The sequence below is a fragment of the Hoplias malabaricus genome, chromosome 2 (genome assembly GCF_029633855.1).
Source record: "Hoplias malabaricus isolate fHopMal1 chromosome 2, fHopMal1.hap1, whole genome shotgun sequence".
Lineage (NCBI taxonomy): Eukaryota > Metazoa > Chordata > Actinopteri > Characiformes > Erythrinidae > Hoplias > Hoplias malabaricus.
Genome location: NC_089801.1, coordinates 16,390,168 through 16,404,744, shown reverse-complemented (window position 1 = coordinate 16,404,744; position 14,577 = coordinate 16,390,168). Strand labels below are relative to the sequence as shown.

At 48.4% G+C, this 14,577-nt stretch overlaps 1 protein-coding gene across 1 annotated transcript in view; it reads left to right on the top strand.

The window, feature by feature from the left end:
• LOC136675905 (transmembrane 4 L6 family member 1-like) overlaps positions 1 to 8,893 on the top strand; it is a 31,206-nt gene extending 22,313 nt beyond the window's left edge. The window contains exon 5 of the mRNA XM_066652710.1: positions 8,825 to 8,893. Within this exon, the coding sequence (XP_066508807.1) occupies positions 8,825 to 8,893 (69 nt within the window). The remainder of the gene's footprint in view (positions 1 to 8,824) is intronic.
• The last annotated feature ends 5,684 nt before the right edge of the window (positions 8,894 to 14,577 follow it).

The following is a 14,577-nucleotide window of genomic DNA, read 5'->3' as shown; positions in this document are numbered from 1 at the left end:
AGTGAATGTGCGTTGATTGTCAGTGTGAGTAAGTGTGCGTTGATTGTCAGTGTGAGTAAGTGTGCGTTGGTCGTCTGTGTGTGAGTTGATCGTCTTTGTGTGAGTGAGTGTGCGTAGATCGTCTGTGTGTGAGTGTGCGTTGATCATCTGTGTGTGAGTGTGCGCTGAACGACTGTGAGTGAGTGTGTGTCGATAGTCTGTGTGTGCGTCGATCGTCTGTGTGAGTGAGTGAGCGTTGATCGTCTGTGTGAGTGAGTGTGTGTTGATAGTCTGTGTGAGTGTGCGTTGATCGTCTGTGTGAGTGTGCGTTGATCGTCTGTGTGAGAGTGTGCGTTGATCGTCTGTGTGTGAGTGTGCGTGCGTTGATCGTTTGTGTGAGTGAGTGTGCGTTGATGGTCTGTGTGAGTGAGTGTGCGTTGATCGTCTGTGTGTGAGTGAGTGTGAGTCGATCGTCTGGGTAAGTGAGTGCGAGTCGATCGTTTGTGTGTGTGTGTGTGAGTGTCCGTTGATCGTCTGTGTGAGTAAGTGTGAGTCGATCGTCTGTGTGTGTGTGTGCGTTGATCATCTGTGTGTGAGTGTGCGCTGAACGACTGTGAGTGAGTGTGTGTCGATAGTCTGTGTGTGCGTCGATCGTCTGTGTGAGTGAGTGAGCGTTGATCGTCTGTGTGAGTGAGTGTGTGTTGATAGTCTGTGTGAGTGTGCGTTGATCGTCTGTGTGTGAGTGTGCGTTGATCGTCTGTGTGTGAGTGTGCGTTGATCGTCTGTGTGTGAGTGTGCGTGCGTTGATTGTTTGTGTGAGTGAGTGTGCGTTGATCGTCTGTGTGAGTGAGTGTGCGTTGATCGTCTGTGTGTGAGTGAGTGTGAGTCGATCGTCTGGGTGAGTGAGTGCGAGTCGATCGTTTGTGTGTGTGTGTGTGAGTGTCCGTTGATCGTCTGTGTGAGTAAGTGTGAGTCGATCGTCTGTGTGTGTGTGTGAGTGTGCGTTGATCATCTGCGTGTGAGTGAGTGTGCCTTGATCGTCTGTGTGAGTGAGTGCGAGTCGATCGTCTGTGTGTGTGTGAGTGTCCGTTGATCGTCTGTATGTGTGTGTGTGTGTGTGTGTGTGTGAGTGTCCGTTGATCGTCTGTGTGAGTGAGTGTGAGTCAATCGTCTGTGTGTGTGTGTGAGTGTGCGTTGATCGTCTGCGTGTGAGTGAGTGTGCGTTGATCGTCTGTGTGAGTGTGCGTTGATCGTCTGTGTGAGTGAATGTGCGTTGATCGTCTTTGTGAGTGAGTGTGCGTTGATCGTCTGTGTGTGAGTGAGTGTGCGTTGATCATCTGTGTGAGTGAGTGAGCGTTGATCATCTGTGTGAGTGAGCGAGCGTTGATCGTCTGTGTGAGTGAGCGTTGATCGTCTGTGTGAGTGAGCGAGCGTTGATCGTCTGTGTGAGTGAGCGAGCGTTGATCGTCTGTGTGAGTGAGCGAGCGTTGATCGTCTGTGTGAGTGAGCGTTGATCGTCTGTGTGTGAGTGTGTGTTGATCGCCTGTGTGTGAGTGAGTGTGCGTTGATCGCCTGTGTGTGAGTGTGTGTTGATCGTCTGTGTGCATGTGAGTGTGCGTTGATCATCTGTGTGTGAGTGGGTGTGCGTTTATCGTCTGTGTGAGAGTGAGTGTGCATCGATCGTCTGTGTGTGAGTGAGTTTGCATTGCTCATATATGTGTGAGTGTGCGTTGATCGTCTGTGTGAGTGAGTGTGCATTGATCGCCTGTGTGTGATTGTGCGTTTATCGTCTGTGTGTAAGTGAGTGTGCATTGATTGTCTGTGTGTGAGTGAGTGTGCGTCGATCGTCTCTGTGTGTGAGTGTGGGTTGATCATCTGTGTGTGTGTGAGTGTGTGTTGATCATCTGTGTGTGTGTGTGAGTGTGCGTTGATCATCTGTGTGAGTAAGTGTGCATTGATCGCCTGTGTGTGAGTGAGTGTGCGTCGATCATCTGTGTGTGTGAGTGTGCGTTGATCGTCTGTGTGTGAGTGAGTGTGCGCCGATCGTCTGTGTCAGTGAGTGTGAGTCGATCGTCTGTGTGAGTGAGTGCGAGTCAATCGTCTGTGTGTGTGTGTGTGTGTGAGTGTCCGTTGATCGTCTGTGTGAGTGAGTGTGAGTCGATCGTCTGCGTGAGTGAGTGTGCGTTGATCGTCTGTGTGAGTGAGTGTGCGTTGATCGTCTGCGTGAGTGAGTGAGCGTCGATCGTCTGTGAGTGAGTGTGCGTTGATCGCCTGTGTGTTAGTGTGTGTTGATCGTCTGTGTGCATGTGAGTGTGCGTTGATCATCTGTGTGAGTGAATGTGCGTCGATCGTCTGTGTGTGAGTGTGCGTTGATCGTCTGTGTGACTGAGTGTGCGTTGATTGTCTGTGTGTGAGTGTGTGTTGATAGTCTGTGTGTGTGAGTGTGATGTGCACACCCAGGAATTTGGTGTGCTGATCTGGGGAAGGGAGGGAGTGTTTGATCGGGGGAGGGGACGACAGGGTGCACTGTGGTGAAGACATTCCAGAGGTTTGATGATTTGCTGTGTAATTACAAATTGTGTGTGTGTGAGTGTGTGTTGATCGAGTGTGAGTGAGTGTGCGTTGATAGTCTGTCTGTGAGTGAGTGTGCGTTGATAGTCTGTGTGTGAGTGAGTGTGCGTTGATTGCCTGTGTGAGTAAGTGTGCGTTGATTGTCAGTGTGAGTAAGTGTGCGTTGATTGTGTGAGTAAGTGTGCGTTGGTCGTCTGTGTGTGAGTTGATCGTCTTTGTGTGAGTGAGTGTGCGTAGATCTTCTGTGTGTGAGTGTGCGTTGATCATCTGTGTGTGAGTGTGCGCTGAACGAGTGTCTGTGTGTGAGTGAGTGAGTGTGTGTCGATAGTCTGTGTGTGCGTCGATCGTCTGTGTGAGTGAGTGAGCATTGATCGTCTGTGTGAGTGAGTGTGCGTTTATAGTCTGTGTGAGTGTGCGTTGATCGTTTGTGTGTGTGAGTGTGCGTTGATCGTTTGTGTGTGTGAGTGTGCGTTGATCGTCTGTGTGAGTGAGTGTGCTTTGATCGTCTGTGTGTGAGTGAGTGTGAGTCGATCGTCTGGGTGAGTGAGTGCGAGTTGATCGTCTGTGTGTGTGTGTGTGTGTGTGTGTGAGTGTCCGTTGATCGTCTGTGTGAGTGAGTGTGAGTGTGCGTTGATCGTCTGCGTGTGAGTGAGTGTGCGTTGATCGTCTGTGTGAGTGAGTGTGCGTTGATCGTCTTTGTGAGTGAGTGTGCGTTGATCATCTGTGTGTGAGTGAGTGTGCGTTGATCATCTGTGTGAGTGAGTGAGCGTTGATCGTCTATGTGAGTGAGCGAGCGTTGATCGTCTGTGTGAGTGAGCGTTGATCGCCTGTGTGTGAGTGAGTGTGCGTTGATCGCCTGTGTGTGAGTGTGTGTTGATCGCCTGTGTGTGAGTGAGTGTGCGTAGATCTTCTGTGTGTGAGTGTGCGTTGTTCATCTGTGTGTGAGTGTGCGCTGAACGACTGTGAGTGAGTGTGCGTTGATCGTCTGTGTGTGCGTCGATTGTCTGTGTGTGAGTGAGTGTGTCGATAGTCTGTGTGTGCGTCGATCGTCTGTGTGAGTGAGTGAGCGTTGATCGTCTGTGTGAGTGAGTGTGCGTTGATCATCTGTGTGTGAGTGGGTGTGCGTTTATCGTCTGTGTGTGAGTGTGCGTTGATCATCTGTGTGTATGTGAGTGTGTGTTGATCATCTGTGTGTGTGTGTGAGTGTGCGTTGATCGTCTGTGTGAGTGAGTGTGCATTGATCGCCTGTGTGTGAGTGAGTGTGCGTCGATCATCTGTGTGTGTGAGTGTGCGTTGATCGTCTGTGTGTGAGTGAGTGTGCGTCGATCGTCTGTGTCAGTGAGTGTGAGTCGATCGTCTCTGTGAGTGAGTGCGAGTCAATCGTCTGTGTGTGTGTGTGTGAGTGTCCGTTGATCGTCTGTGTGAGTGAGTGTGAGTCGATCGTCTGCGTGAGTGAGTGTGCGTTGATCGTCTGTGTGAGTGAGTGTGCGTTGATCGTCTGCGTGAGTGAGTGAGCGTCGATCGTCTGTGAGTGAGTGTGCGTTGATCGCCTGTGTGTTAATGTGTGTTGATCGTCTGTGTGCATGTGAGTGTGCGTTGATCATCTGTGTGAGTGAATGTGCGTCGATCGTCTGTGTGTGAGTGTGCGTTGATCGTCTGTGTGACTGAGTGTGCGTTGATTGTCTGTGTGTGAGTGTGTGTTGATAGTCTGTGTGTGTGAGTGTGATGTGCACACCCAGGAATTTGGTGTGCTGATCTGGGGAAGGGAGGGAGTGTTTGATCGGGGGAGGGGACGGCAGGGTGCACTGTGGTGAAGACATTCCAGAGGTTTGATGATTTGCTGTGTAATTACAAATTGTGTGTGTGTGAGTGTGTGTTGATCGAGTGTGAGTGAGTGTGCGTTGATAGTCTGTCTGTGAGTGAGTGTGCGTTGATAGTCTGTGTGTGAGTGAGTGTGCGTTGATTGCCTGTGTGAGTAAGTGTGCGTTGATTGTCAGTGTGAGTAAGTGTGCGTTGATTGTGTGAGTAAGTGTGCGTTGGTCGTCTGTGTGTGAGTTGATCGTCTTTGTGTGAGTGAGTGTGCGTAGATCTTCTGTGTGTGAGTGTGCGTTGATCATCTGTGTGTGAGTGTGCGCTGAACGACTGTGAGTGAGTGTGCGTTGATCGTCTGTGTGTGCGTCGATTGTCTGTGTGTGAGTGAGTGTGTGTCGATAGTCTGTGTGTGCGTCGATCGTCTGTGTGAGTGAGTGAGCGTTGATCGTCTGTGTGAGTGAGTGTGCATTTATAGTCTGTGTGAGTGTGCGTTGATCGTCTATGTGTGAGTGTGCGTTGATCGCCTGTGTGAGTGAGTGTGCGTTGATCGTCTGTGTGAGTGAGTGTGCGTTGATCGTCTGTGTGAGTGAGTGTGCGTTGATCGTCTGTGTGAGTGAGTGTGCGTGCGTTAATCGTTTGTGTGTGTGAGTGTGCGTTGATCGTCTGTGTGAGTGAGTGTGCTTTGATCGTCTGTGTGTGAGTGAGTGTGAGTCGATCGTCTGGGTGAGTGAGTGCGAGTCGATTGTTTGTGTGTGTGTGTGAGTGTCCGTTGATCGTCTGTGTGAGTGAGTGTGAGTCAATCGTCTGTGTGTGTGTGTGTGTGTGTGTGAGTGTCCGTTGATCGTCTGTGTGAGTGAGTGTGAGTCAATCGTCTGTGTGTGTGCGTGTGAGTGTGCGTTGATTGTCTGCGTGTGAGTGAGTGTGCGTTGATCGTCTGTGTGAGTGAGTGTGCGTTGATCGTCTTTGTGAGTGAGTGTGCGTTGATCGTCTGTGTGAGTGTGCGTTTATCGTCTCTGTGTGAGTGGGTGTGCGTTTATCGTCTGTGTGTGAGTGTGTGTTGATCGCCTATGTGTGAGTGAGTTTGCATTGATCGCCTGTGTATGAGTGTGTGTTGATCGTCTGTGTGCATGTGAGTGTGCGTTGATCATCTGTGTGTGAGTGGGTGTGCGTTTATCATCTGTGTGAGTGTGAGTGTGCGTTGATCGTCTGTGTGAGTGAGTGTGCGTTGATCGTCTGTGTGTGTGTGAGTGTGTGTTGATCATCTGTGTGTGTGTGTGTGAGTGTGCGTTGATCGTCTGTGTGAGTGAGTGTGCATTGATCGCCTGTGTGTGAGTGTGCGTGCGTCGATCGTCTGTGTGTGTGAGTGTGCGTTGATCGTCTGTGTGTGAGTGAGTGTGCGTCAATCGTCTGTGTGAGTGAGTGTGAGTCGATTGTCTGTGTGAGTGAGTGTGAGTCGATCGTCTGTGTGTGTGTGTGTGTGAGTGTCCGTTGATCGTCTGTGTGAGTGAGTGTGAATCGATCGTCTGCGTGAGTGAGTGTGCGTTGATCGTCTGTGTGTGAGTGAGCGAGCGTTGATCGTCTGTGTGAGTGAGCGAGCGTTGATCGTCTGTGTGAGTGAGCGTTGATCGTCTGTGTGTGAGTGTGTGTTGATCGCCTGTGTGTGAGTGAGTGTGCGTTGATCGCCTGTGTGTGAGTGTGCGTTGATCGCCTGTGTGTGAGTGAGTGTGCGTTGATCGCCTGTGTGTGAGTGTGCGTTGTTCGCCTGTGTGTGAGTGTGTGTTGATCGTCTGTGTGCATGTGAGTGTGCGTTGATCATCTGTGTGTGAGTGGGTGTGCGTTTATCGTCTGTGTGAGTGTGAGTGTGCGTTGATCGTCTGTGTGAGTGAGTGTGTGTCGATAGTCTGTGTGAGCGTTGATCGTCTGTGTGAGTGAGTGTGCATTTATAGTCTGTGTGAGTTAGTGTGCGTTGTTCGTCTGTGTGTGAGTGAGTGTGCGTTGATCGTCTGTGTGTGAGTGTGCGTGCGTTGATCGTTTGTGTGTGTGAGTGTGCGTTGATCGTCTGTGTGAGTGAGTGTGCTTTGATCGTCTGTGTGTGAGTGAGTGTGAGTCGATCTTCTGGGTGAGTGAGTGCGAGTCGATCGTTTGTGTGTGTGTGTGTGAGTGTCCGTTGATCGTCTGTGTGAGTGAGTGTGAGTCGATCGTCTGTGTGTGTGAGTGCGAGTTGATCGTCTGTGTGTGTGTGAGTGTCCGTTGATCGTCTGTGTGTGTGTGTGTGTGTGAGTGTCCGTTGATCGTCTGTGTGAGTGAGTGTGAGTCAATCGTCTGTGTGTGTGTGAGTGTGCGTTGATCGTCTGCGTGTGAGTGAGTGTGCGTTGATCGTCTGTGTGAGTGAGTGTGCGTTGATCGTCTGTGTGAGTGAGTGTGCGTTGATCGTCTGTGTGAGTTTGCGTTTATCGTCTCTGTGTGAGTGGGTGTGCGTTTATCGTCTGTGTGTGAGTGAGCGTTGATCGTCTGTGTGTGAGTGTGTGTTGATCGCCTATGTGTGAGAGAGTGTGCGTTGATCGCCTGTGTATGAGTGTGTGTTGATCGTCTGTGTGCATGTGAGTGTGCGTTGATCATCTGTGTGTGAGTGGGTGTGCGTTTATCGTCTGTGTGAGTGTGAGTGTGCGTTGATCGTCTGTGTGAGTGAGTGTGCGTTGATCGTCTGTGTGTGTGTGAGTGTGTGTTGATCATCTGTGTGTGTGAGAGTGTGCGTTGATCGTCTGTGTGAGTGAGTGTGCATTGATCGTCTGTGTGTGAGTGTGCGTGCGTCGATCGTCTGTGTGTGTGAGTGTGCGTTGATCGTCTGTGTGAGTGAGTGTGAGTCGATCGTCTGTGTGAGTGAGTGTGAGTCGATCGTCTGTGTGAGTGAGTGCGAGTCGATCGTCTGTGTGAGTGAGTGTGTGAGTGTCCGTTGATCGTCTGTGTGAGTGAGTGTGAGTCGATCGTCTGCGTGAGTGAGTGTGCGTTGATCGTCTGTGTGTGTGTGAGTGTGCGTTGATCATCTGTGTGAGTGAGTGAGCGTTGATCGTCTATGTGAGTGAGCGAGCGTTGATCGTCTGTGTGAGTGAGCGAGCGTTGATCGTCTGTGTGAGTGAGCGAGCGTTGATCGTCTGTGTGAGTGTGCGTTGATCGTCTGTGTGTGAGTGTGTTGATCGCCTGTGTGTGAGTGAGTGTGCGTTGATCGCCTGTGTGTGAGTGTGTGTTGATCGCCTGTGTGTGAGTGAGTGTGCGTTGATCGCCTGTGTGTGAGTGTGCGTTGTTCGCCTGTGTGTGAGTGTGTGTTGATCGTCTGTGTGCATGTGAGTGTGCGTTGATCATCTGTGTGTGAGTGGGTGTGCGTTTATCGTCTGTGTGAGTGTGAGTGTGCGTTGATCGTCTGTGTGAGTGAGTGTGTGTTGATCGTCTGTGTGTGAGTGTGTGTTGATCATCTGTGTGTGTGTGTGAGTGTGCGTTGATCGTCTGTGTGAGTGAGTGTGCATTGATCGCCTGTGTGTGAGTGTGCGTGCGTCGATCGTCTGTGTGTGTGAGTGTGCGTTGATTGTCTGTGTGTGAGTGAGTGTGTGTCGATCGTCTGTGTGAGTGAGTGTGAGTCGATCGTCTGTGTGAGTGAGTGTGAGTCGATCGTCTGTGTGAGTGAGTGCGAGTCGATCGTCTGTGTGTGTGTGTGTGTGAGTGTCCATGATCGTCTGTGTGAGTGAGTGTGAGTCGATCGTCTGCGTGAGTGAGTGTGCGTTGATCGTCTGTGTGAGTGAGTGTGCGTTGATCGTCTGCGTGAGTGAGTGAGCGTCGATCGTCTGTGAGTGAGTGTGCGTTGATCGTCTGTGTGAGTGTGCGTTGATCGTCTGTGTGTGAGTGTGCGTTGATCGTCTGTGTGAGTGAGAGTGCGTTGATCGTCTGTGTGAGTGAGAGTGCGTTGATCGTCTGTGTGAGTGAGTGTGCGTTGATCGTCTGTGAGTGAGTGTGCGGTGATCGTCTGTGTGAGTGAGTGTGCGGTGATCGTCTGTGTGAGTGAGTGTGCATTGATCGTCTGTGTGAGTGAGTGAGCGTTGATCATCTGTGTGAGTGAGCGAGCGTTGATCATCTGTGTGAGTGAGCGAGCGTTGATCGTTTGTGTGAGTGAGCGAGCGTTGATCGTCTGTGTGAGTGAGCGAGCGTTGATCGTCTGTGTGAGTGAGTGTGCTTTGATCGTCTGTGTGTGTGTCACACCTTGCTCACTGGTGAGGGTAGTGTGTCTCGACAAGGTTATGGGATAATAAAATAAATTAAATGATGGCAAACCACAATAGCGCCTTCAGTGCAAGGGTGCTTTATTTAGTGAAACGTGAAAAAGAAAAAATAAATAAATAAACAAATAAATAAACTAGTTACCAATTACATACAGGGGATTAGAGGGAATAATCTTTTCTCTTCCAATATAAAGATCCTTTCCTGGCACATCTATTCAGCCAACTCTCCAACCTTCCCTTTCCCCCTTCTGTCCTCAAAATGAGTCCTTATATAGACTCCTAGTGGCTTAACTAATTCAGCATGTACCACTCCTCCTCTTCTACAGGGGGAGACAGCTACAATCAAAGAAAAAACAAACAAACAAACATGCAATTGTACTCTGCAAAACCCTTGTTCAAAAAGTGACTACTTGATAGTAATCAAACTACAAACACACATCATGAACATGGTTAAATCTAAAATGAAAATAAAAGAAAAATATTTCCAATCATACAATCCCCCCCTCACTCAAATGGACCAACCCAACCTGGCTCCAACAGGCAGGTCTGAATTTGCTCAGGCACTATTTAAGGACACCTAAAACTCAGTTTGGGCCTTTTTTTGAACAGGAAGGTGCAGTAAGTCCTATGTAAGTATGAAATATCTGTTTTACCACTCAGTAGTATATTTTTAACTGAAAGGGTGAGATTTGTTTACCTAGCTAGCAATATGGATGTAAAATTGAAAAAGAATAATGTATGTGTGGGCTACTGGGAGATAAAACAGGGACAGAAAGGGCTATGAGGAATAAGAGGGGAACAGAAATATTTATCTAGTGGTCTTGTATTGTCCGTTCTGTCACATCACCCACCACCTCCTCTGGTTTGACCAAGGTGGGCAAACGAGAAAGGTAATCAGCCATAATGTTCTGACGTCCAGGCTTATGACAGACTTGAAAAGCAAAGGGTTGCAAGGCCAGGTACCACCTGGTAATGCGTGAGTTATTGTCTTTCATTGAATTTATCCATGTCAGAGCTCTGTGATCAGTTACTAACATAAATTGTCTTCCCAGCAGATAATAACGGAGACTTTCCAAAGCCCATTTTATTGCAAGAGCCTCTTTTTCCACAGTGGAATATCTTGTCTCTCTTGGTAACAGCTTACGACTAAGGTACAACACTGGTTGTTCCTGTTCGTTAGTACCTTGTAATAAGACTGCTCCAATTCCAACAGCTGAAGCATCAACCTGTACTGTAAATGGCTTGGAAAAATCTGGGCTGATTAGAACGGGCTTGGAACACAAAGCATTTTTCAAGACTGTGAATGACCTCTCACAATCCTCCGTCCATCGGACTGGATTCTTTACAGATTTGAGGGTCAATTCGGTCAGTGGGGCAGCAATGGTGGCAAACTGTGGAATAAACCTACGATACCATCCAACCAAGCCAAGGAAAGACCGCACTTGTTTTTTGGTGTGAGGTCGGGGACTACTTCTAATAGCTTCCACCTTGTCAACCTGTGGTTGTATTAGACCTCTTCCAAGGCGGTATCCCAAGTACCGAGTCTCCACCTGACCCCATTCACATTTGTCCACATTGAGTGTCAAGCCAGCTCTGTCAATTCGTTCTAAGACCTCTGCCACATGCTTGAGGTGGTCACTCCAGTTGTTGCTAAATATCACGACATCATCAAGATATGCTGAACTGTAAGCTTCACAGCCTCTCAGAACATGGTCCATTAACCGCTGAAAGGTTGCGGGAGCCCCATGAAGCCCAAAAGGCATGACAGTAAAGTGGAAGAGGCCCAGGGGAGTGCTGAACGCGGTATATTCCCGAGATGCTTCCGACAGCGGAACCTGCCAGTAACCCTTGCAGAGGTCGAGAGTTGTTATAAATTGAGCATGCCCAAGCCGCTCCAGTAAATCATCAATTCGGGGCATGGGATATGCATCAAACCTAGAAATAGAATTGATTTTTCTAAAATCAATACAGACCCTTAAGGTTCCGTCAGGTTTAGGGACAATCACTACTGGGCTACACCACTCACTATCTGAGGGTTCAATGACCCCCAGATCCAGCATAGTGCGGACCTCAGCCTTAAGAGGTTCGACAAGTCTTTCTGGTACACGATAAGGCCTCTGTCGGATGGGATGGTCGTCTTTAAGATGAATACTATGCTGTGTGACATGTGTGCGCCCAGGCTTAGATTGGAAAAGGGAAGGATGTCTATTAAATACACACCTCAAATCTATTTGTTGAAGAGGGGTCAGATGGCCTAGTGTAGGCTTATGTGAAGACTTCCACGATAAGAGTTCATCAATCTCATCTTCACCATCCTCTTCCACTTGCTGGACCATCAGGACAAGTTTGGGTTCTGTGCATTCCTTCCATTGTCTCAAGAGGTTAACATGATATGTTTGTGATTTTTTTCCCTTTTCAGGATGCAGTACTTCATAGGTCACTGGCCCTTGCTTTCGTAGGACTTCAAAAGGCCCCTGCCATTTTGCCAGAAGTTTGTTGGTGGAGGTGGGAAGTAGCAAAAGGACCTTCTGTCCAGGTTTAAATTCACGCAGATGGGCTTTTTGATCATACCATGTTTTCTGTTTATACTGGGCTTTCTCCAGGTGCAGACTGGCCTCTACTCTATAGGCTTTCAGACGATCTCTCATCTGTAGGACAAAGCTGACAATGCTTTCTTTACCAACTTCAGGGTTGTTCTCCCACTGGTGGCGCAAGAGATCAAGGGGTCCCTGAACAGACCATCCATAAAGAAGCTCAAACGGCGAGAACCCAGTTGAAGCTTGGGGTACCTCACGGTATGCAAAGAGGAGGAAGGGTAGCCATTTGTCCCAGTCCTTTCCAGTGTCAGACACAAACTTTTTCAACATGGTCTTTAGGGTTTGATTGAACCTCTCAACCAGACCATCAGTTTGTGGATGATAGGGTGTGGTGTGAATTCCAGTGATGCCCAGGTGCTGAAAAAACTGTGACATGAGACGTGACGTAAAATTTGTGCCCTGATCAGTGAGGATTTCCTGAGGGAATCCCACTCTAGAAAAGAATTGCACAAGGGCAGTAATGATTTTAGGGGTGGTGATAGAGCGTAGGGGAAATGCCTCTGGGAATCTGGTGGCATAATCACAAACAACCAATATGTATCTGTGTCCAGAACTGCTCTTCTCAAGGGGACCTATGATATCCATTGCAATACGTTTAAATGGTGTTGAAATAATGGGCATGGGCTGTAAAGGTGCTCTGTCAAAATGACGAATGTGTCTGGTTTTTTGGCAGTCAGGGCATGAACTACAGTATTCCTGGACATCCGCATACATAGAAGGCCAGAAAAAGCGGTGGCTAACCCTGAGGTAGGTTTTATTTTGACCCAGGTGGCCTGCCCATGGAATAGTGTGTGCAAGATGTAAGACTAAAGGTCGGCAGCTACTGGGGACAATCAAACGGTTGTTAGGTGAATCTGCCAAATAAAGAATGTTGTTCTCAAGAACATAACGGTCTTTACAACTAAGTGACCCATTGCCTTTCTCTTCCCCCACCTGCTTGTATAAATGAGCCAGGGATGCATCCTTTCTCTGAAGCTCAGCTATGTTTATGGGAACCTGCCATTGGCTCGTGCTGGTAAGATTAGTTGTGTTTAGTGGGGGTACGGGTGATCCCAGTGCTTTCTCTATTCGTCGTTTCTGGCGTGACTTACGTGGTCCCTTCGTCCCACCCTCAAACAGGCTATCAGACATAGAAGGTAGTGGCTCAATACCTGTTTTGGTATGGGAACGTGTCAAGACTGCACAGGACAAATTAACCTTGGACCGCACTACCTCCCCCAGCAATTTGGACAGCACGGGTAAGTCCCTTCCAATTATCATATCTTTTGGCAAATCATTGACCACACCCACCCGCAATAGAAATACATTGTCCGAGACCCCAAGTGTAATATCAGCTGTGGGATATTCCTTTACCTCACCATGTACACATTGTATTTTTGTTAGTCTGGAAAAATCAACCATGCTAGGTGGCAAAAATTCCCCCTTTATCAAAGACATAGCACTCCCAGTGTCCAACAAAGCCTGCAGAGGCTGACCATTAACCTCTACTAAAATGTCTTTGGAGTTCCCCAAACTACTGAGTGACATTTCTCCAGATTGATTTTTCACTGTCTTATCTTTGTCTTGTAAGACCACATCTCCCTCTCTTGGCACATAACAGTAATTAGACAGTTTAGGCTTCTTAAGAGGGCATACAGATGCTTTATGTCCTTGCTGGCGACAAAAAAAACAAACCAGAATACCTTTTGCTTTTTGTCCATCTCGCACATCTTTAGGTTGGCCTTGTTCCCCATAAGGAAGGATATTTCCCTCCGGAAGCTTTAGTTCCCTTGCTGGATTTGCTGAGGAACGTGACAAACCTCGTCGAGCATTCAGGTATTGTTGAGCCAACTGTGCAGCAGTCAGTCCGTTTGCCGGCTCATGCTCCTGGACCCAGGTGCGGACATCGGTTGGTAGGATCCGTAACAGCTGCTCCAGGATGATGAGCTCCCCGATCTCTTCCTTACTTTTTAGCTCTGGTTTAACCCAGCGGCGATAAAGTCCTTTCAGACAGTGATAAGTCTCTTTTGGTGTTTCTCCTGCTGGTATCAACCTCGCCCTAAATCGCTGACGATAGGTTTCCGAAGATATGTCAAACTTGGCAAGCAGTGCCTCCCTCAGATCAGGATATGAGTTGGACATCTCCTCATCCATGGCTGTGTAAGCTTCAAGGGCCTTGCCTGTCAGCAATGGAACAAGTCGGCAAGCCCATTCGTCCCTTGGCCATCCCCAGGTTCTTGCCAGCCTTTCAAAGCGGAGGAGATAATTCTCCATATCTTCTCCAGCTTGAAAAACAGGCATTTTTGGCTCAGTCCGATACATTTCTCTGGGCCTCTGGCTAGGTTCTGCTGGTATAGACTGAGTAGTAACCAGTGGTGGTTGAGAGACTGACTCCTGAGACTCCGGAAGATCAAACACTTGTGAACGTCGCGGTGCAGGTGTTGGAAGAGGTATTCTGGGGCTCTGGTCATTCAAAGACAATGAAGTCGGTGTCCCAACTGCAGCTGTATCCCCTGACCCAACAGTGACATGCTCTGGGGTTGTTTTTGCAAGGCTGGTCCTCAGCTCACGGAACTCATGAAATAGCCTTTCCTCCCGATCTCGCTGAGTGGAGAGAAACTGGCCGAGCAGTATGGTTAGCTCAGACACCCCTGCGGTCTTGAATGGATCAGCTGGACGACTATCCCGGGCTTTTGGTCGGGCTCCCAGGGCTGTGTACTCCTCCTCAGAGTCCATTGTGCCCCACTGCTCATCGGTGTCCTCAGTGGCCGAGTCTGTTGCAGGTAACTTTGTTTTCACTGGAACCACTTTCTGTGACCGCAATCCAATTCTCTTTGTCTTTGGCACATTCACTTTCTTGTGGCTTGCCATCCCACCGCTGCCACCATATGTCACACCTTGCTCACTGGTGAGGGTAGTGTGTCTCGACAAGGTTATGGGATAATAAAATAAATTAAATGATGGCAAACCACAATAGCGCCTTCAGTGCAAGGGTGCTTTATTTAGTGAAACGTGAAAAAGAAAAAATAAATAAATAAACAAATAAATAAACTAGTTACCAATTACATACAGGGGATTAGAGGGAATAATCTTTTCTCTTCCAATATAAAGATCCTTTCCTGGCACATCTATTCAGCCAACTCTCCAACCTTCCCTTCCCCCCTTCTGTCCTCAAAATGAGTCCTTATATAGACTCCTAGTGGCTTAACTAATTCAGCATGTACCACTCCTCCTCTTCTACAGGGGGAGACAGCTACAATCAAAGAAAAAACAAACAAACAAACATGCAATTGTACTCTGCAAAACCCTTGTTCAAAAAGTGACTACTTGATAGTAATCAAACTACAAACACACATCATGAACATGGTTAA